General features: G+C 43.8%; 1 protein-coding gene across 1 annotated transcript in view; it reads right to left on the bottom strand.

The window, feature by feature from the left end:
• Positions 1 to 2488: 2488 nt before the first annotated feature.
• The window catches only part of LOC138767857 (cell surface glycoprotein CD200 receptor 2-like), a 36432-nt gene continuing 15015 nt past the window's right edge, over positions 2489 to 23905 (bottom strand). Inside the window, exons 3-7 of the mRNA XM_069945690.1 lie at positions 18572 to 18865; positions 11885 to 12151; positions 9191 to 9287; positions 8829 to 8880; positions 2489 to 2860 (exon numbers count right to left, since the gene is read on the bottom strand). Coding sequence (XP_069801791.1) covers positions 2726 to 2860; positions 8829 to 8880; positions 9191 to 9287; positions 11885 to 12151; positions 18572 to 18865 — 845 coding nt within the window. The 3' untranslated portion in view covers positions 2489 to 2725. The remainder of the gene's footprint in view (positions 2861 to 8828; positions 8881 to 9190; positions 9288 to 11884; positions 12152 to 18571; positions 18866 to 23905) is intronic.

Raw genomic sequence — 23905 nt, 5'->3', positions numbered from 1 at the left:
AAACACGGGATAGCCAGATATCTCTAGCCTGTTGCCAACGGGGTGCCTCCATGATGGGGAGAGCACCACACCACCCTGATAAATAACCCCTTAAGTCCCACTCGATTGCGAGTATTGGAACATAGACAGGAAAACAACAGGGTGGCCCCTTTTGTCAATGTCTAACTCAAGGTGCGAGTATTGCGATCATGACAAGGGCTTGCAAAGGCAGGCTTCCACCCACAGACAGCCGTTTCAGGGTTTTTGCCCCTCGTCAGTGTGGGGTAGGATTCTGGCTAGTTGGGGCAATGAAAAATCAACCAACAAAACACAGTAATCACTGAACTCAAGGAGAACAGCGAAAAGAATTCCAATGAAGTACTCAATCAAGAGTCTCCACTGATGCCCCCAAAAATTTAAATATGCAAAACAAGAGTCCGTGGAGCCTCAGTTACGAGTCTCAAAACACGGGATAGCCAGATATCTCTAGCCTGTTGCCAAAGGGGTGCCTCCATGATGGGGAGAGCACCACACCACCCTGATAAATAACCCCTTAAGTCCCACTCGATTGCGAGTATTGGAACATAGACAGGGAAACAACAGGGTGGCCCCTTTTGTCAATGTCTAACTCAAGGTGCGAGTATTGCGATCATGACAAGGGCTTGCAAAGGCAGGCTTCCACCCACAGACAGCCGCTTTGGGGTTTTTGCCCCTCGTCAGTGTGGGGTAGGATTCTGGCTAGTTGGGGCAATGAAAAATCAACCAACAAAACACAGTAATCACTGAACTCAAGGAGAACAGCGAAAAGAATTCCAATGAAGTACTCAATCAAGAGTCTCCACTGATGCCCCCAAAAATTTAAATATGCAAAACAAGAGTCCGTGGAGCCTCAGTTACGAATTCTTTTCGCTGTTCTCCTTGAGTTCAGTGATTACTGTGTTTTGTTGGTTGATTTTTCATTGCCCCAACTAGCCAGAATCCTACCCCACACTGACGAGGGGCAAAAACACCGAAATGGCTGTCTGTGGGTGGAAGCCTGCCTTTGCAAGCCCTTATCATGATCGCAATACTCGCACCTTGAGTTAGACATTGACAAAAGGGGCCACCCTGTTGTTTCCCTGTCTATGTTCCAATACTCGCAATTGAGTGGGACTTAAGGGGTTATTTATCAGGGTGGTGTGGTGCTCTCACCATCATGGAGGCATCCCGTTGGCAACAGGCTAGAGATATCTGGCTATCCCGTGTTTTGAGACTCGTAACTGAGGCTCCACGGACTCTTGTTTTGCATATTTAAATTTTTGGGGGCATCAGTGGAGACTCTTGATTGAGTACTTCATTGGAATTCTTTTCGCTGTTCTCCTTGAGTTCAGCGATTACTGTGTTTTGTTCATATACAAACGAGGACAGACACAGGCCCCATTGACTATAACAAGGAGCAATAGGATTCTAATCCTATAGCCGATACAGATTCAGCACATATTGCACAATTGCCTCCTTGCTTACCTGATCTTACCCCATGTGACTACTGACTATGGAGTTTCCAAAAGAACCATGTCTGCTGTAACTCACATCAGTGTCAGATCTTCATGTTCCCGTTAAGGCTGACTTATTGTGTTTAAAGTGACTCTGTACCCACAAACTGACCCCCCAAACCACTTGTACCTTCGGATAGCTGCTTTTAATCCAAGATCTGTCCTGCGGTCCGTTTGGCAGGTGATGCACTTAGTGGCTTATGGTGCGTTTACACAGAGAGATTTATCTGTCAGATCTTTGAAGCCAAAGCCCGGCACAGACTATAAACAGAAACAGGTAATGAAGGAAAGCCTGAGATTTCTCCTCTTTTCAAATCCATTCCTGTCTATGGCTTTAAAAATCTGTCAGATAAATCTGTCTGTGTAAACGCACCCAATAACTGCATCACCTGCCAAACGGACCGCAGGACAGATCTTGGATTAAAAGCAGCTATCTGAAAGTACAAGTGGTTTGGGGGGTCAGATTGTGGGTACAGAGTCGCTTTAAAGGTGAAAAGCAAGGTTTTGCATATGGACAGAATTATTAAAAACCAAGGGGAAAATTTAAACATTTGTTGGGTGACTTGCATAGCTACAGCGCCACCTGTTGGTTACTCTTTAAACAAAACATTTTTATTTACATATGGAGAGCCCATGATCTGAAGTGTCTGGTGTCTGATTTTCATCACATTTTAACCACCAGAACTTCCTCCAGAGCCCCCTAAGCTTGGGAAAGTTTTAATTTTGCTAACCCTGTATGTAAAACATCATTCCTATGGACCACAGAGACCCTCCAGATCTTGCAAAACTATAATTATTTTTATGCTTGTATGGCCCAAGCAAAATGGACTGTGGAACACTCCTTGTCATAAGTCCACTGGTACTACTGCTGAAATGGTCAGTCCGCCCCTGTGACAGCCCCTACCCTCTACGCTACAAACGCTTAATTCTATCCTTCCCATCCTATAGGTCCACACATCACGGATATTCATGGAGTCTTTAATGCTAAGAACCAGTAAATAGCGACAAGTGCAAATCATCTAATCATGGCCACATCAGAAAAAAATATCACAAAAAGTTTACTCATTTTGTATTTTTTTTGTTGTAAAATCTCAGTTCTTTGGGGTTTTACCACTTTTGATATCAAATTAATGAAAACATTAGAAATAAATAAATCATTGTCTCCGCCCAGATTCAAGATGTTTAGGATTTTGTGTCATGAAGAGGTGAGGATTTCAGCGGTAAGTCCTCTCTCCTGTGTGCTGAGCTCCTTTGTATTCTGTGGGGTCTCGGCTATAGCTGTAGATGGTGTTGACTTTTTCGGTAAAACTGGCGTAAGGCTCCACCTCTTCTTCATACTCATGAGAAAACTGAATTAAAACAGAACATAACATAAGTTTCTTAAACACACACATATTTTTTTTTTAAAAACACACTTATAGATACTATTATTTTTTATAAATATTATATACTGTGTTGTTATCTGAAAAGCAGAGGAAACAATCAGCAAATGCAAAATAAAAAAAATGCTCTAGGATGTCTCAAGTGGTAAAGGATTCTAAGCACTAAAGGTGGCTCCATTCACTGTGTAGTGGTGGAAACATGTAACTGCAGCTCAGCTCCCAGGCAATTGTGTTGTCACAATTTTCACAGAAAAAAAAATGACATTTGAGCTTCAGTTTTGCAAAGATTTTGATGTGTCAAAGTGACTTTTTAGTATTTTTTTTCCGTCTATGAAATCTTTTCTTGACGCTATTTTGTTTGCCACCTTAGGTTGAGGGTTTGTTTTGCAGGTTTTCTATGACAGAACCATGGAAGAGTGAGGGCTTGAGCCTATAGCCTGTGATGCAGTTTCCCATCTGAATAAAGGGGTACACACCCCAGCAGCTTTAGTGTGACAGGAAGTTAAAAATAGAAAAAGTACCCAATGTGTATTGTCTCCATCTCCTCATCTTTTCCCTTCCTCTTTAGACAATGTATTATCCTCTGCTTACACCAGAGGTTTGGCTGGATTTTGGCTCTGAGCTCTTGCCCCACCCCTGAATGATGTCACCATCTCTGACCAGCCCCTGCAAGCTACATCACTATCTCCCTGTCATACACACAGATACAGACAGGGGCGTAGCTAATGTCTCTTTGGCCCTTGTGCAAGAGGTCAACTTGGGCCCCCCCCCCCCTTACCACATACTGACTAACACAACCGCTGCTACTGTATAAAATCCTCTGTACATAGACCAATATCACCTCATCCAGTCATATAGAGGTGGCCCCAGCTCTACGCAGGCTCTATACACCATATACATCACAGGGGACGTCTTCTCTGATCGGAGTTCTTCCCTTTTCATCTTCTCCATCTGCCCTGGGCCATTATGAGAACTTTTTGGAGCCACGAATCCACAGAATCTGCCAGACAAACATATTAGGCTTCTCACACTGACACCATCCTCATCTCTCTACAAACTGCACATCTGTATTGGCCCCTTTACACCCTCATTTAGTGGGTAGCCCTGACTCTATGTGACTCCCTTATAGTACATATCCCCCTATTGTATACACCCCCTGTGTAGTCCACCTTATAGATGGCCCCCCAATGTTTCCCCCTTATAGATGGCCCCCTGTGTTGTCCCTATTATAGATGCCCCCCATGTTATCCCCCATATAGATTGCCCCCATGTTATCAACCATATAGATGCCCCCCATTTTATCCCCCTTACAGATGCCCCCCATGTTGTCCCCTCCTCCTGCCCCTCCATCATCATACTACAACCACCTCCACCATAATACTACTACCCCTTCATCCTCCTGCCCTTTCATCATCATACCACTTCACCCCTCATCATCCTCTTGTTCCATCATCATCATACCACTACATCCTCATCATCCTCTTGTTCCATCATCATCATACCACTACATCCTCATCATCCTCTTGTTCCTTCATCATGATACCACTTCCCCCCCTTATCATCCTCTTGTTTCATCATCATACCACTACATCCTCATCATCCTCTTGTTCCTTCATCATGATACCACTACATCCTCATCATCTTCTTGTTCCATCATCATACCACTACACCCCTCATCATCCTCTTGTTCCTTCATAATCCTCTTGTTCCTTCATCATCATACCACTACACCCCCCATCATCCTCTTGTTCCATCATCATCATACCACTACATCCTCATCATCCTCTTGTTCCTTCATCATCATACCATTACACCCCTCATCATCCTCTTGTTCCATCATCATGCCACTACACCCCCCATCATCCTCTTGTTCCATCATCATCATCATACCACTACATCCTCATCATCTTCTTGTTCCATCATCATACCACTACACCCCTCATCATCTTCTTGTTCCATCATACCACTACACCCCTCATCATCCTCTTGTTCCATCATCATCATACCACTACACCCCCATCATCCTCTTGTTCCATCATCATACCATTACACCCTTCATCCTCCTCTTGTTCCATCATCATCATACCACTACACCCCTCATCCTCCTCTTGTTCCATCATCATCATACCACTACACCCCTCATCATCCTCTTGTTCCATCATCATCATACCACTACACCCCTCATCATCCTCTTGTTCCATCATCATCATACCACTACACCCCTCATCATCCTCTTGTTCCATCATCATACCACTACACCCCTCATCATCCTCTTGTTCCATCATCATCATCATACTACTACACCCCTCATCATCCTCTTGTTCCATCATCATACCACTACACCCATCATCCTCCTCTTGTTCCATCATCATCATACCACTACATTCCCATCATCCTCTTGTTCCATCATCATCATACCACTACACCCCTCATCATCCTCTTGTTCCATCATCATACCACTACATCCCCATCATCCTCGTTCCATCATCATCATACCACTACACCCCTCATCCTCCTCTTGTTCCATCATCATACCACTACACCCCTCATCATCCTCTTGTTCCATCATCATCATACCACTACACCCCTCATCATCCTCTTGTTCCATCATCATCATACCACTACACCCCCCATCATCCTCTTGTTCCATCATCATCATACCACTACACCCCCCATCATCCTCTTGTTCCATCATCATCATCATACCACTACACCCCTCATCATCCTCTTGTTCCATCATCATACCACTACACCCCATCATCCTCTTGTTCCTTCATCATCATCATACTACTACACCCCCATCATCCTCTTGTTCCTTTATCATCATACCACTACACCCCCATCATCCTCTTGTTCCATCATCATCATCATACCACTACACCCCTCATCATCCTCTTGTTCCATCATCATCATACCACTACACCCCATCATCCTCTTGTTCCATCATCATACTACTACACCCCCATCATCCTCTTGTTCCTTCATCATCATACCACTACACCCCTCATCATTCTCTTGTTCCATCATCATCATACTACTACACCCCTCATCATTCTCTTGTTCCATCATCATCATACCACTACACCCCATCATCCTCTTGTTCCATCATCATACTACTACACCCTCCATCATCCTCTTGTTCCATCATCATCATCATCATCATCATCATCATACCACTACACCCCTCATCATTCTCTTGTTCCATCATCATACCACTACACCCCATCATCCTCTTGTTCCATCATCATACCACTACACCCCTCATCATCCTCTTGTTCCATCATCATACCACTACACCTCCCATCATGCTCTTGTTCCATCTTCATACCACTACACCCCCATCATCCCCTTAAAAACAAAAAAATCTATACTCACCTGCATGATTTCTGTAGCCCCCAGGTCACACGCGCTGGCGGGCTTCCCCCGGCGGGAGGCGGGGCTTAGCGCGGAGGGGGCGGAGCTTCGCGGGACCTGTTTTTTTCTTAACGCGATGCTCCCTGCGCTGGAAGTACTTCCCCCCCCCCCCCCGCCGCACACAGAGCTCCCTGGGGGCCGCAAGACAGCCGGGGGCCCCTGCCTCTTGTGATCCCAAGCAAAACATTGCTTGCGGTCACAAGAGGGAGTGGGAGGCGGGCAGTGCAGTGGTAAGGGGGGGCCTCGCGGGCCCCCCCTTGGTAGCGGCCCGGTCGCGGCGGCGACCCCTGCGACCGCGGTCACTACGCCACTGGATACAGATATATCTTTGGGACATTTAGGAACAGTAAGGTGTGACTACAGCATGTTGCCTTGTACTGAGTGATGCTAAAGCAGACAGGGAGTGAATACAACAGGTGTTACAACCTGAATAGTCTACAGTGAAATAAGATGATCTGTACCAGCTTTGGGCAGAGAATTAGCAGAAGTGCTGTGGTAGGGCTATAATGAGTAGTTTAGGGAAAGCAATGCATTCTGGGAATTGTAGTACTGAGCAACTGTTACTGTTCAGCTGAGAGGTATAGAACTATGACTCCTTTAAAAAAAAAGAGGAACAAATACCCAAAACCAGGGGCATAACTAGGATTCATGGGGCCCCATAGCAAAAAAGTGTATGGGGCCCCCCCAACATATTACCTGTACCGGCAATATGGAGCTGCCCCCCTGCCTTTGGCAGCTCTGAGACGCTGTGCCCTGGGGTGGGGTGGGGTGGGTGAGTGGTAGCAGGCCACTCAGAGTCCCTGCTGGTTGGAGCAGCTCTGAGTCCAGGAGGGTGACCTCCATTATACTGACCACTATACAAGATGCTAGGGAGGCTGAATGACCCCATTAAACAGGATACCAGGGAGGCTGTCTGACCCCATTATACAGGATGCCAGGGAAGCTGAGTGACCCCCGTTATACAGGATGCCAGGAAGGCTGAGTGACCCCATTATACAGGATGCCAGGGAGGCTGTCTGACCCCATTATACAGGATGCCAGGGAAGCTGAGTGACCCCAATATACAGGATGCCAGGAAGGCTGAGTGACCCCATTATACAGGATGCCAGGGAAGCTGAGTGACCCCATTATACAGGATGCCAGGAAGGCTGAGTGACCCCATTATACAGGATGCCAGGAAGGCTGTCTGACCCCATTATACAGGATGCAGGAAGGCTGGTGACCCCCATTATACAGGATGCCAGGAAGGCTGAATGGCCCCATTATACAGGATGCCAGGGAAGCTGAGTGACCCCATTATACAAGATGCCAGGGAAGCTGAGTGACCCCATTATACAGGATGCCAGGGAAGCTGAGTGACCCCCATTATACAGGATGCCAGGAAGGCTGAGTGACCCCATTATACAGGATGCCAGGAAAGCTGAGTGACCCCATTATACAGGATGCCAGGAAAGCTGAGTGACCCCCATTATACAGGATGCCAGGGAAGCTGAGTGACCCCACTATACAGGATGCCAGGGAAGCTGCTGACCCCCATTATACAGGATGTCAGGGAAGCTGGTGACCCCATTATACAGGATGCCAGGGAAGCTGGTGACCCCATTATACAGGATGCCAGGAAAGCTGAGTGACCCCAATATACAGGATGCCAGGGAGGCTGGTGACCCCCATTACACAGGATGCCAGGGAAGCTGAGTGACCCCAATATACAGGATGCCAGGGAAGCTGGTGACCCCCATTATACAGGATGCCAGGGAAGCTAAGTGTCTTCCAGCTGGCAGTGATAGTTACCATCTTCCTGCTGTGTCTCCTCCTCAGGCCCTGTGCACTCTGCCATGAGCGAATATCCCACCCGCGGTGGGCGCTGGGGGCGGGGCTTGCCGCGATGGGGGCGGGGCTTAACGGAACGTCCCGGGACTGTTCCACTTGTGGAGAGGGGGACACTGGTGCAGGATGCTCTGAGCCTGTGTCCGGGGGAGGTGTAGAGGTGTTTCAGAGGGGATTGCAGACGCTCCCTCCTGCATCTCTGGCAGGGTGCTTTGCTATCAGTAGCGTAGCTACCTTAAAGACAGGGGAGACGGGCAAGGCGGCCCCCGGGCCCCCTGTAGTCCGGGGCCCCATAGCAACTGCCTTCCCTGCCTTCATGGTAGCTACGCCATTGCCCAAAACATGTCACATGTTATGGCAATATACCTATCCTTTATCACCCTGTACCTAAATGGGTTTTCTGGGATTCCATATGGATGGAGATAATCTCCCATAGGGGATGCTTTTTCTACCACCATACATCCATGCGTCCATAAATACATACCATACATAGAGATGAGTAAAGCCAAACAATCGGCTTATGAATCCCACTGTCTGCCCGCTCTGTGGAAAGGTGGATACGGTCTGAGGACTGCCTTGAAAACATGGCTACAGCCATACGTGGTAGGCTCTATGCATATTTTCCAAGCGCTTCTCAGGCTGTAGCCACCTTCTCCATCTGATAACAATAACAGTAGCAATAACTAGTTCTCACCACAGGATTTTCTTGTCTGGCCGGACTGTTCTTTTTCATGCAGAAACAAGTTCTAGAGAATGGGAAACATTAGTAAAAAAAAAAAAGTTACGTTTTGTATCTGGTCATACCATTTTGCACACCACAAGATATCGGCATGACTCATCGTTACATAATACAGTATAATATGTGTTTTTTACTTGGCAATTGTTTTAGTCTGGAGTTAGATCACCTTCACCAATCCCAAAATATCCCAAAAGGGGGAGCGTGGTAGTGAGTGCCTGGCCTACCATGTGGTGTATGGAAAGTCAACTTCTGATTTTTCTTTACAATAAATCCCAAAAATATAGTATTTAAAAAACACCATAATTTATTATAAATACCTGAGATTTGATCGCTTCCAAAACAAAATCCCAACAAGCAGCATGAAGAGCAAGCCGGCCGTTACTACACCAAGGGTTAGGGTTAAGATATTTGTCCCTAAAAATTAAAAAAAAAATAATAGAATTATAAAAAATGATTTTAAAGTCCATCTACTACCTCTGAAAATATAGTGCTATTGCTTTTAATTAGTTAAATTAACATTACTCCTTTAAGGGTCTATTTATAGGTACCATATTGCAGTGGATTTCACACTGAGAGTTTGTCGCAGTGAAATACGTTGTAATATTGAGCAGTGTAAAACCTATCAAGCTGCTGTGATGTTAAAACTAATAAAGAGACCATGCTTACCTGCCAGCACTTCCCCATCACACTCCTGCTTGCTTCTCTAGGTTCCTCACTCGGTGACCCTGTCCTGTCGCAGACATTGATTGGCTGAGCAGGCCTCCACTGAGGGAGGAACCCAGAGAAGGAAGCAGGAGGGCGCCGGAGAAGTGCAAGCAGGTAAGCATTGTCTCTTTCCCATATTTGCAGCAGCTAAATATGTACACCGCTATGGCACTGTATATTCTTGCACTGGAATTAAAATCTGTGAGAATGGAGTGTCAGACTCACAGTATGAAGTCCACTGCAATATGGTACGTGTGAATGGACTCTTAGGAAGTTTTTTGAGAGGGCAAAAAAAATCACGGGTAAGAGGAAGAAGAGACTGTGGGGACCAGAAGACTTAATGTTGGCAGCAGCAAGAGAGCATTAGAGGTAAGTATGCAGTTTTTTTTTTATTATTATTATCTACTTATTGCTTTAATAGGAAGGCATATAACATGTATTTTCCTTGGAAAACCCCTTTAACAACTAAAACAGTTTAGGTTTTTTGCGTCATCACATTCTTACTTTTAATGCAACATAGGTTTTTACCTTTGTAGCCTATTCAGTGTCAGAAATATTTACAGATGAAATTTCATGTAAAGAGGCAATTTACACAAGTCTTTCAGTACTTATCAGCTGCTGTATGTCCTGCAGGAAGTGGTGTATTCTTTCTAATCTGACACAGTGCTTTCTGCTGCGACCTCTGTTCATGTCAAGAACTGTCCAGAGTAGGAAAGGTTTTCTATGTGGTTTTGCTTTTTTTAAGAATTAATTTTACAGATCTGTATAACTTTCAGACATCAATTGAATTGAAAAAAAAACAACAACAACAACAACAACAACAACATTTTTTCACTCAGTACCCCTTTATTTAGGCTCTGTTCATATCTCATCTGGAGGCTGCAGTCAGACCCTTCATCATTGATTTCTTTGACCATGACAGAATATAATAAATTTCATTATAGTAAAGTAAGGGGTACATCAGATGCGCAGTGGTGTCCCTCATGTAAACATTACAAAAATTTGCATATCTTAAATAAAGTGATCTACTGTAAATTGGACGTTTTGATAATGTAACAAAAAATCAGCAATTCTGGTGCTTTTTTACATTGTTCACCGTACAGGAACACTATTGTTATATTTTATTAGATCGGACAATTAAGTACCCTACGTTATATAATATGTTTATTTATTTTTATGTTTTATATATAAAATGGGAAAGGGGGTGATTCAAACTTTTATTGGGGGAGGGGCTATGTCATATTTCTTTTAAATATTTGTATTTTACTCTATTTAAAGTGACTGTACCATCAGGCCCAGGCTAAAGCACAGGAGGGGAGCCAACCCACCCCCAGTGGGAGGAAACCCCAGCCCCTCCATGACGTGACTCCATTAGAATCAATGGATCCATATCATAGAGGGGCAGGGGTTTCCTCCCACTGAGGGTAGGTTGGCCCCCCTCATGTGCTTCAGCTCGGGCCTGATGGTACAGTCACTTTAGGTTCTAGGGGGCTATTAGATTCATTCATTACATTCTTAAGACTGATCAATGCTCTGCCATTACATAGCATTGATCAGTGTTATCTGCGATTTTTACAAGGAGCCTGCCTGTAGCAGAGTCTGTTAGAGGATTGCAGAGCTGACTGCACGGAGGTAAGAAATAGACATCTGGCAGTCAGATAAAACAATTGGGGTCGCTGCAGTAACACTGCTGCAGTCACTGACTGTTATACAAGTCACTGAAGGGGTTAATGGCTGGGGGCCAGTCCTCACCCTCTACGATGCAAGGTACATTATAGGTCCTTAAAGGGGTTATCCAGTGCTACAAAAACATGACCACTTTCTTTCAGAGACAACACAACTGTTGTCTCCAGTTCAGGTGCAGTTTGCAATTAAGCTCCATTCTCTTCAATGGAACTGAGCAGCAAAACCCCACCCAAGCTGGAGAGTGGTGCTGTCTCTAGAAGAAAGTGGCCATGTTTTTTTTGCATTGGATAACCCCTTTAATTGACATGCTCCCATGGGGTACTGCTATGTCATTGGTCCTTAAGGGGTTTAAGAAAATGTTTTTATTTTTTTAATTCTTAGCCTATATTCACAAATAATATTTTTTGCCGTTTGACACGTTTTTTTTGGATGGCCAACAATTGGAGTCCAAATAACATGCATTGTTTCATAATGATGGCTGTCATTTTGACATTGGACTCAAAATGAAGAGGCTCTTGATGTACTATATCATAAGTCTATGCAATTTTTGTTTTTAACCCCCCCCCCCCCCCCCGACAATTTTTTGATATAACAAAACTAATGTAACATTGGATACAAACCCAGAGTACTTGGAGTACTTTGTAATAATTCTTTCTTCATAGGGTTTGTAAAGGTGGGGTGAGACACTGTACAGGTAACATTTATAATATTGGAGGAGTTATACAAGCTGATCACTGTCGTGGTTCCATTCTGTTCTGGGTTACTCCAAGTCACTACTTTATGTGTAGGCTCTGGGCTCCATGAGATATTGGCCGCTGGATTCCCACCAATCGCTCGGCATTCTGGATAACCATTTTCATTTGTCTTTATTTCTACAAAGGGTTTAGCTGTAGAAAACAAAACAAAAAAACTTATTGGAAATAGACTTCCCCTGGAATCTTGGTATGTTCTGGTGTGAGTACTGGCTCAACCTACAGTAGTTAAAGAGTCAGAGTGCCTTTGCACAGAGATTTATCTGACAGATTTTTGAAGCCAAAGCCAGGGATGGATTTAAAATCTCAGTGTTTCCTTTATGACCTGTTCCCAGTTTATAGTCTGTTCCTGGCTTTTGCTTCAAAAATCTGTCAGATAAATCTCTCTGTGTAAGGGCACCCTCAGAATAGGTAGAGATCTTTAATGAGACACCTGATTAGGTCCTGTACAGAAGGTCTCCAGTCTTACACAGATTGGGTATATTCACACGAATGGACTCGCAGCGAGATTCTCGATTCGAGACCGGCAGGTCCTGGCAGTTCCCACACACTATATACTCGCTGCGGTCTGAACGACCGCAGCGAGTATGTAATTCTACCGCCCTTAACCCCTTCTGCTCCCGCCGGCTCCCCCGCTGTAAGCAGCATACATTACCTGTCCTCGCCGCACGGGTCCGGCGTCCTGCTCTCCCGCTCGGCCAATCAGTGTGTTGCCCAGCCGCAGCCACTGATTGGCCGGATGGGAGAGCAGGACGCCGGACCCGTGCAGCGAGGAGAGGTAATGTATGCTTACAGCGGGGGAGCCGGGCGGGAGCAGAAGGGCGGTAGAATTACATACTCGCTGCGGTCGTTCAGACCGCAGCGAGTATATAGTGTGTGGGAACTGCCAGGACCTGCGGACTCGCAGCAAGAATCTCGCTGCGAGTCCGTTTGTGTGAATATACCCATAAACAAATTTTTTGTCTTGTTGGTTTGACATATAACAGGAATGAAATCATAACTCGCTCAATGGATATTGTATTGTAGTAGTATTCTTAGCTTCTGTGGGTTCTATATTGTGTTTTTGAAGGCTCCACATGGCTTCTTTCTCCAATGCTCCACTTTCTCCTGAAATGTGAGGTGAGGTGGGGGTAGGTGCACATTGCAAGCATTGCACACAGACGAAACCTCATCCCTATGCAATGTCCATTTTCTACCCAGTTTTACTGCAACATTGTCCACAGCATGGTAGGATACTACCAGAGGGAGGGAGTGGAGCACAACAAGGAGGATTTTTCTGCCTTTCCGATAAGCCCTTTAAAGGGGTTATCCAGCGCTACAAAAACATAGCCACTTTTCCCCCTACTGTTGTCTCCAGTTCAGGTGCAGTTTGCAATTAAGCTCCATTTACTTCAGTGGAACTGAGTTTTAAAACCCCACCCAAACTGGAGACAACAGTAGGGGGAAAGTCGCCATGTTTTTGTAGCACTGGATAACCCCTTTAATTCTCTATAAGGATTTTTTTTTAAAGCAAGCATTAGATTACTTAGACTGAGCAATATAATACTATTGCATTTGTTAGTTTGACACTCTGCTAGTTAAAGGAGAAGTCCGGGAAAAATTTATTTTTTAATATGTTATTACATAAGGAAAGTTAGACTAATTCCTAATATATACTAATTATGGGAAATGCACATAAAGGGCTATTTCCCTCAATCAACCGAGATGTCATGAATCAGGTGTAATTCAAATAAAGTGTCCAGCAGGGGGCGCAGTATATGGATAAATTACATTGTAAGAATAACTAGGGATCACAAGTGCAAGCAGCCCTATCCACGGCACATAGGACGGGGCTGCTGCACTTGTGGTGCGTCTGCCCCCTTCAGCTGCCTCCCCCCCTCCAAAGACCCCCAAACTACCCCCATCAGAAGTGCCAGCAGTCCTGTCCACAGAGCTGTCATGTTTATGTCATTACAAACACTTTGATTTTCACCCGTTTTTTTTCCGGTGCGAATTAGCAACTTATCGGAAATGTGATGTCCGCTTTAAGGTGAGATTGAATCTATTTTTTTCCACCATACCTATCGTATTGAAGATTGCCATTGCTGGACTTGGCGGATTCAGGCAGTGTGGAGGCTGTAACGTATTGATTCACTGCGGACTTTATGCTTGTATTTTGACTGTATAAATAATTAGTCTAGCACAGTCCCTGCTGTTCAGCCCAAGGTACTTTCTCCAGAATTTTGTTACAGCATAGAAGCAAGGATTATGTGCCATAGTGTGATTGTTCAAAAAAGTAAGGCAAAGGAAGTCCATGTGTGAGTACCATTCCCTTAAATAGAGAGAATGAGATGTAGCTGTGCACCATGAAGGGGACTCAACAACAGCAGTGACATCACTAATGCTGCGTTTACACGTAACAATAATTGGCCCAATCGTACGATTAACGATGTCGGAGTAACGTTTTTTTTTTCATAACGAGCAGCGTTTAGACGGTACGGTATATCGTACGGAAAATTCGTTGTGCGATCGTTTTGCGAACACTTAAGCCTATCTCACACATTGGTTAAATCGGCGAACGACTGTTCACACGGAACGATTTGCGAATTTTTTTGCGAACGACGATTTGATAACATGTTGAAAGATCAAAATGCACGATGTATCGTTCGTCGTATGATCGTTCGCTGCGTTTACACGTACGATTATCGTTCGAATTCGATCGTTATCGCGCAAATTTGTACGATAATCGATACGTGTAAACGCACCATAATAGTACCATATCACCGTTGGGTAATTGAACCAAATTACGATGGTTATTATTAAACAATTTGCAAAAATATTGCAGAGACACCATTATGTGGTCTACACCCAAGCAAGGTATCTATCCACAGACAGCTGTTTAGGGGTATTTGCTAGGGGGAACAAAGCCTAGTAAGTACATTCAAAAGAATGATCGTTAACCTCAGGGAGATCAACCAAAACACCACAGAGACACCACCATCATGTGTTTCTCAACATCAGTAAATCTAGGAACATTGTCCCCTGGGAAATCAAATTTCCTTGAGTGGAGACCCCACTTGACTTGATAGTTCTTTCTTGGTAGAAGGTCTGGCTAGCTCACTGACGTTGTGAAACATGTGATGGTGTCTCCGCAGTATTTTTGCACAGGGCAATTTTCCTAGATTTACTGATGTTGAGAAACACATGATGGTGTCTCTGCAGTATTTTTGCATATTTTATTTCACAGGAGGACACATTCCTAAATTTATTGACGTTGAGAAACACGTGATGGTGTCTCTGCTGTGTTTTGGTTAATCTCGCTGAGGTCAACCATCATTCTTTTGAGGCAGTTAACAATAGGTACATTTTAAGGCCAGGTTCAGACTATGTAAGTGTGCGGCTGTATTTGCGGCTGTAATTGTGCGGCGGTATTTTTGGTGGTTCATGCGTACGCTGGAAAGTATAGGATATACGGCTGCACAGTGCACACTATGTATGAATCTACGGCCCGATCGTAAACGGACCCGTAAAAAATGAACAAGACCATTGTTTGCGGCTGGAAACGCGGCCGTGGATTGACAGGCGGTCCGTACGGAGTACTTCAAAAATAGCCGGCAATGATGCCGAATGCCGATGCCTCTAATAGTTAATATATTAAATTAATAAAACATATTTTCTTTGTAATAAAGTCCCTTTCGTTGTTCAATAATTTAATTCTAACGAATCCATTATTTTGCAATTAAATACACTGTTAAAATAAATAGATATATAAATAAATGTATATTTATATATATATATTTATTTTTTGACAGTATATTTAATTGCAAAATGATGGATTCGTTAGAATTAAATTATTGAACAACGAAACTGAATTTATTTCATCGAAAATGTGTTTTATTAATTAAATATTAATTAGTACAGGAAGCTCTATAAGCCGTTAATTCATATTGCCAGCAAAAGAGCATTCTGTACTAATCATCACTTTACTTTAATGAAAACATCAAATGTTTCTTCTAATTATGTTATCACAATAGCATTATTAGAAGAAATATTTAGAATTATATGTGCGCTCAGCTGATTGGCTGATCGGCTGAGCGCACATATAATGAGCCGGTCCGCAGTACAGTGACTTCATTGTGCTGCGGACCAGCGAAGAGACAACATCGGGGTGAGTATAGAGCTCTCCCCACCCCCTCCCCAGCACTGCACCCCTCCCAGCAAGGAAGGGGGGGTCACTTAACCCCTTCCTTGCTGGGATGGGTGCAGTCTGACATCAGTCTGGCCCCCAAGGGGTTAAGGGGGATGCAATACATCCTCCCTTAACCCCTTGGGGGCCAGACTGTAAGCAGCGATCTGTAAAGATGCTGCATACTGTAAGGAGCACAACACCGCTCACAATGATGGGTGTTGTGCTCCTGTTTGTGTGTTTTTTGTGTGTTTCTCCTTTTTTGTTTTTCAGATATCGGTATCCTGGGGATTACGTTGGATTCCGTGGACTACGTCGATGACCAGCGTTTTTTGTTTTTTTTTGTTTGTTTTTTAACAAAATGGTCAATGAGGGGTGTGGGGGTGTTTTTATTTGAATAAAAATTTTTTTTAACTTGTGTCTTGTCTTTATTTCTTTACTTTATAGACTTAGTAGTGGAAGCCGTCTAATAGACGGAATCCATTACTAAGTTGGGGCCTAGTGTTAGCCGGTATAAAATGGCTAACACTAACCCCCTATTATTACCCCAATGCCACCAGGGGTACTGGGAAGAGCCGGGTGCCAGTGGTCCCGGAGCGTCAAAATTGGCGCTCCTGGACCGGGCGGTAGCAGGCTGGTAAGATTTAGGCTGGGGAGGGCCTAAACCAATGGCTCTTCCCACCCTGGTGTTACCAGGCTGCTGTCGTTTGGTTTTTAACCCGGCTGGTTATAAAAATAGGGGGGACCCTATGCGTTTTTTAAAATAAATAAATAAATAATAAAAAAAAAACGCATAGGGTCCCCCCTATTTTTATAACCAGCCGGGTTAAAAAACAAACGACAGCAGCCTGGTAACACCAGGGTGGGAAGAGCCTTTGGTTTAGGCCCTCCCCAGCCTAAATCTTACCAGCCTGCTGCCGCCCGGTCCAGGAGCGCCAATTTTGACACTCCGGGACCACTGGCACCCGGCTCTTCCCAGTACCCCTGGTGGCATTGGGTACTGGGGTAATAATAGGGGGTTAGTGTTAGCCATTTTATACCGGCTAACACTAGGCCCCAACTTAGTAATGGATTCCGTCTATTAGACGGCTTCCACTACTAAGTCTATAAAGTAAAGAAATAAAGACAAGACACAAGTTAAAAAATTTTTTTATTCAAACAAAAACACCCCCACACCCCTCATTGACCATTTTATTAAAAAAAAAACGTTGGTCATCGACGTAGTCCACGGAATCCGACGTAATCCCCAGGATACCGATATCTGAAAAACAAAAAGGGAGAAACACACAAAAAACACGCAAACAGGAGCACAACACCCATCATTGTGAGCAGTGTTGTGCTCCTTACAGTATGCAGCATCTTTACAGATCGCTGCTTACAGTCTGGCCCCCAAGGGGTTAAGGGAGGATGTATTGCACCCCCTTAACCCCTTGGGGGCCAGACTGATGTCAGACTGCACCCATCCCAGCAAGGAAGGGGTTAAGTGACCCCCCTTCCTTGCTGGGAGGGGTGCAGTGCTGGGGAGGGGGTGGGGAGAGCTCTATACTCACCCCGATGTGTCCTCTTCGCTGGTCCGCAGCACAATGAAGTCACTGTACTGCGGACCCGCTAATTATATGTGCGCTCAGCCGATCAGCCAATCAGCTGAGCGCACATATAATTCTAAATGTTTCTTCTAATAATGCTATTGTGATAACATAATTAGAAGAAACATTTGATGTTTTCATTAAAGTAAAGTGATGATTAGTACAGAAAGCTCTTTTGCCGGCAATATGAATTAACGGCTTATGGAGCTTCCTGTACTAATTAATATTTAATTAATAAAACACATTTTCGATGAAATTAATTCAGTTTCGTTGTTCAATAATTTAATTCTAACGAATCCATCATTTTGCAATTAAATATACTGTCAAAAAATAAATATATATATAAATATACATTTATTTATATATCTATTTATTTTAACAGTATATTTAATTGCAAAATGATGGATTAGTTTAAATTTAATTATTGAACAACGAAAGGCACTTTATTACAACGAAAATGTGTTTTATTATTTTAATAGATTAGCCATGAGAGACATCGGCATTAGTGCAGAGGATCGCAAACCCCGGTAATAGCGATTCATGTATACTGTGTTCCCTGCTTTCCCAGATGCATCCAGAGGTGTTTGCATCACTTTCTTAAGATTTTATTTGTTATTTTTAGTTGAACCAGATTTCCAAGTAAATGACCGTATGTTTTGAGCCGCATGTCTATTTTTTCCCACGGCCGTAGTTGCATCCGCACATTTACAGCCGCATAAAAAATACAGCCGCACAGTTACATAGTGTGAACCTAGCCCCAAAATATTATATTATGAGCCCTTGAAGATGGAAGTTTTCCCTTACCTAGTACCTGTAATGCAACTGTATCGATGTATGTTCCTGTTTTATTCACAATTTCACATGTATAATTTCCTTCATCGAGAACCATACAGTTACGTATCCTTAGAGATATTTTGTTCTTATTTATATCCAGTTGTATTCTATTGTTACAGTTCCCCTTAGTAATGCTTCCATTATATGATTGAAAACAGGAAGACTGATTAAGAAAACTCCCCTTCCAGGTGACCACAATGAAGTTTGCCATTGAGTGGATACAAGGCAGGACAGTGTCCTCTCCAACATGAGCAGTCAAGACATCTGGAAAAGAAAAGGAGAGCAATAAGAATCAGGCTCAATTAGAAAAAATGCACAGAAGGATGTTCACAGCTAGGCTATGTTCAAATGATCCTTTTTTTTTTTAAACCTTTTTTTTCTTCTTCTCAAAATGAAATCCATCATTTTGAGTACCAAAATCAACTGTCATTTGTTTTTGTCCCCCAACATAACAGTGACGGCCATTGGTACATTATTCTAGTTCAGGCCCTTTTGGGTGTGGTTTGTTTTTGAAGTGTGTGAACTACTACTACTAAAAAAAAAAAAAGACAGTTGCTTGCAAAATAATGTCTGCAAATAATTGTCTTGAACATTAGTTTGATATCTGCGCAAACAACGTCCATTATTAACCCCTTCAAGACCGAGCCCATTGATGCACTGATGTCCGGGTCAAATTAATGCAATGTTCCTCCCTGCCTTCTAAGAGCTTTTATTTTTCCACAAACATGGCTGGTTGGGGTGTCATTTTTTGCACCATGATCTCTAGTTTTTATTAATGTCATACTGGTGTAACAGAAACATTTTGGTTGCTTTTCCTTATTATTTTTTTTATATATAATTTTAACCCCTTAAGGACAGAGCCTGAAATGGCCTTAAGGACAGAGACAAATTTTATGAATTTGACCAGTGTCTTTTTATTCATTAATAACTTCGGGATGCTTTTACCTATCCGGCTGATTCTGAGATTTTTTTCTTGTGACAAATTGTACTTTACATTTCTGGTAAATTGGAGTCGATACTTATAACAAATCTTTATTAAAAAAAACAAAATAACGTGAAAAATTGTGAAAAAATGCATTTTTCCAACTTTGAAACTTTTTTGCTTGTACAGAAAATGGTTATGCCACATAAATTATATATTAAATAGCATTAGCAACATGTCTACTTTATGTAGACGACATTTATTAAACTATCTTTCATTTTTTTAGACAATAGAAAGCTTAAAACATAAGCAGCAAATTTCCAAATTTTCAGTAAAATTTCAAAATCAGATATTTTTAGGGACCTGTTCAGGTTTGAAGTGTATTTGAGGGGACTTTATGTTAGAAAGCCCCACAAAGCACCCCATTTTAGAAACTGCACCCCCAAACTCTGCAAAAGCAGACCCAGAAAGTGTTTTAACCCTTTAGGGGAGTCACAGAAATAAAAGCTAAGTGTGTAAGAAATTTGAAAATTTTAATTTTCTGTGCAGAGATTTTATTGTAATCCAATATTTTTCATAATTATAAACCTATTACCAGAGAAATGCACCCCAATAATTATTGCCCCGTTTCTGCAGTTTATAGAAATACCCTATATGTGGCCCTATTGCTCTATTTGACACAACCGCAAGCCTCAGATACAAAGGAGCGCCTAGAACACCTCTGTTATACTTGGTCATTTTTGACTGTACCACTTCAGGTTGGCAGAGGCTCTGGGGTGCCAAAACATAAAAAACACCCCTAAAGGGACACCATTTAGAAAACTACACCCCTCAAGGAATGTAACAAGGGGTGCGGTGAGCATCTGGACCCCACAGGTGCTTCACAGATTTTCCGAACAATATGGCGTGAAAAAAGAAAAATTTATTTTTTACACTAAAACATTGTTCTAGCCTTCAATTTTTCATTTTCACAAAGGGATGAAAGGAAAAAAAAACACAAAACGTGTAGCGCAGTTTCTCCCCAGTACAGAAATACCCCACATGTGGGCATAAAGTGCCAAGCGGGCGCAGCACGAGCCTCCAAAGGGAAGGAGCGCCAATTGGCTTTTGGAAGCTGGATTTCACTGGAATGGATTTCAAGGGCCATGTCGCATTTACAGAGCCCTCGTGCTGCCAAGACACTGGAAACCCCCCACAAGTGACTCCATTCTGGAAACTACACCCCTCAAGGAATCTAACAAGGGGGGCAGTGAGCATATGGACCCCACTGGTGATGGGCACAAATGTGGAATATTGTGACGTGAAAGTGAAAATTTTCATTTTTTCACTTTCATGGCACAAATGTGCCCGTCTTTAAGGGGTCCATATCCTCATTGCACCGCTTGTTAGATTCCTTGAGGGGTGTAGTTTCCAGAATGGGGTCTCTTATGGGGGGTTTACAGTGTTTTGGCAGCACGAGGGCTCTGTAAATGCGACATGGCGTTCATCATCCATTCTAGCCAAATCCAACCTCCAAAATCCAAATGGCGCTCCTTCCCTTTGGAGGCTTGCCCTGCACCTGCATGGCGCTTTATGTCCACATGTGGGGTATTTCCGTACTCGAGGGAAATTGCTCTACACATTTTGTGTTTTTTTTTCTCTTTTAACCCCTTGTGAAAATGATAAATTCAAGGTTAGACCAACATTATAGTGTAAAAAATGTAATATTTCATTTTCACGCCACATTTGTGCCCGTCACCAGTAGGGTCCATATGCTCACTACACCCCTTGTTACATTCCTTGAGGGTTGTAGTTTCCATAATGGGGTCACTTGTGGGGGGTTTCAACTGTCTTGGCAACACAGGGCTTTTAAATGCAACATGGCCCCTCGAAATCCAGTCCAGCCTCAAAAAACCAAATGGCGCTCCTTCCCTTTGGAGGCTTACCCTGCACCCGCATGGCACTTTATGTCCACATGTGGGGTATTTCCGTACTCAGGGGAAATTGCTCTACACATTTTGTGTTTTTTTTTATCTTTTAGCCCCTTGTGAAAATGAAAAAATCATGACAAGATCAATGATTTAGAGTAAAAATTACAAAATTACAAAAATTTAGTGTAAAAAATTACACTAAATGTTGGTCTAGCCTTGATTTTTTCCATTTCCACAAGGGGTTAAAAAAGAAAATAAAAGCAAAACGTGTAGGGTAATTTCCCCTGAGTACGAAAATACCCCACATGTGGACATAATGTGCCATATGGGCACAGGGCAAGCCACCAAAGGGACAGAGCGCTATTTAGAGGCTGGAATGGAGGATGGAAGCCATGTTGCAATTACAAAGCTCCTGTGCGGCCAGGACAGTAGAAACCCCCCACAAGTGACCCCATTATGGAAACTACACCCCATAAGGAATCTAACAAGGGGTGCAGTGAGGATATGGACCCCACTGGTGACGGGCACTTATGTAGAACATGTGGTGTGAAAATAAAAAATACCTTTTTTTTCATTTTCACGTCCCAAATGTAGCCGTCACCAGGGGGCCATATCCCCACTGCCCCCCTTGTTAGATTCCTTATGGGGTGTAGTTTCCAGAATGGGGTCACTTGTAGGGGGTTTCTACTGTCCTGGCCGCACAGAGGCTTTGTAATTGCATCATGGCATCCTCTCATGGGAATGGCGGCCATACCTATTTAGCTGGGGAAAAGGGACAATTATTAATTTATTTGGGGGTATTAGGCCAATTATTAGTTTATAAGGTTGAAAATGACAGGTGTCCATCAAATTCAACCTGTGTTGATCCAGAGGAAGGCAAAAAAAAACCTCGTGAGGCAGACAACAGTAGCCTCATCACTGGGAAAAAATTCCTTCCTGACTCCATAATGGCAATCAGAATAATCCCTGGATCAATGTGACCCCTGAAATAGGAATAAGGGACAGAATTTAGAAAATGTAGAACTCCAATGACGTGTGGTACGCCTTGAAGCGATCCAGTATGCAGAGGTCGGGGTGATCAGGACAGGTGTCACACTGGAAAATGGCGTCCTTCCTGATCCCCCTTTTACCCCACACTCTGCACTTCTTCTGGGGTCTCCCGTTCTCCAGTGTGGGGGACGTCACCTGGAAAATGTTGTCCTGGTGCGATACGGGGTCCTTCATTTCCAGAAGCGCTGGGTCCGCTCCATGGCTGCTAAATATTAGGGCTCTATTACCGCTTCTGATATATTCGGATCGTGCCGCAAGCTACAGTAGCTCAGGCAGCAAGGGACCAGAAGAGGGGGCGCTGGTATAAAGGTTATCCCATACAGGTGGTAACCTTTATCCAGCAGTGGGAAGATCAGTACCCAAACGATCTTCCCACTAACTCTGAGGATTGGGGGGAGGGGGCATCTGGGGGCTGGATTCGAGTGTCCTTTCCTTCATACACTCTAATAAGGGTACGTGCACACTGCGGAATCATGACAGATAACCCTTCACGCATTCCGCAGCTGGCACCCACTGGCAGACTGATGCAGGCGTGCGTCTCCGTCTGTGTCATAGACTCCATTCTATACACGGGCGGATTCCGCTCTCCGACCAACGTATTCATTCTTTGGATGGACGATGGAATCCGCCCGTGCATAGAATGGAGTCTATGACTAGGGTGGAGACGCGCGCCTCCATCAGTCCGCCGGTGCGTGCCAGCTGCGGAATGCACAAAGGGTTATCATTCGCAATTCCGCAGTGTGCACGTACCCTAAGGCTGGGTTCACACACTGTATACTTCAGGCAGTATTTGGTCCTCAAGTCAGGTCCTCATAGCAACCAAAACCAGGAGTGGATTGAAAACACAGAAAGGCTCTGTTCACACAATGTTGAAATTGAGTGGATGGCCGTCATATAACGGTAAATAACTGCCATTATTTCAATATAACAGCCGTTGTTTTAAAATAACAGCAAAAATTTGCCATTAAATGACGGCCATCCACTCAATTACAACATTATGTGAACAGAGCCTTTCTGTGTTTTCAATCCACTCCTGGTTTTGGTTGCTATACAGCCTCACAAATACAGCCTCAAATATACATAGTGTGAACCCAGCCTAAGTTAATCTGTAAGTGTACCCTGAGGTACTCTCACAGAGTTTGGAGAATTTCACGCCATACCGTCATCTCTTATTGGGACGGTACTGGCGGAAAAGACGTGTCTGGGGGGCAGCGTACGCTAGGCTACGCTACGCCATCTTTCTGTAGCACACTAATGGCCATTGGTGCTGTCCTGGACAGCACCAATTGCCATTGCTTTCCGGGTCACCGATGACCCGGAAAGCTGTATTCAGCTGCTATTGGCTGATCTGTATTGATCAGCCGATAGCAGCGATCGTCGGCACGGGGGGGGGGGGTGTTAATCATCCCTCGTGCCGACGAG

The sequence above is a fragment of the Dendropsophus ebraccatus genome, chromosome 11 (assembly GCF_027789765.1).
Source record: "Dendropsophus ebraccatus isolate aDenEbr1 chromosome 11, aDenEbr1.pat, whole genome shotgun sequence".
Lineage (NCBI taxonomy): Eukaryota > Metazoa > Chordata > Amphibia > Anura > Hylidae > Dendropsophus > Dendropsophus ebraccatus.
This window is presented reverse-complemented; position numbering and strand designations above follow the sequence as displayed.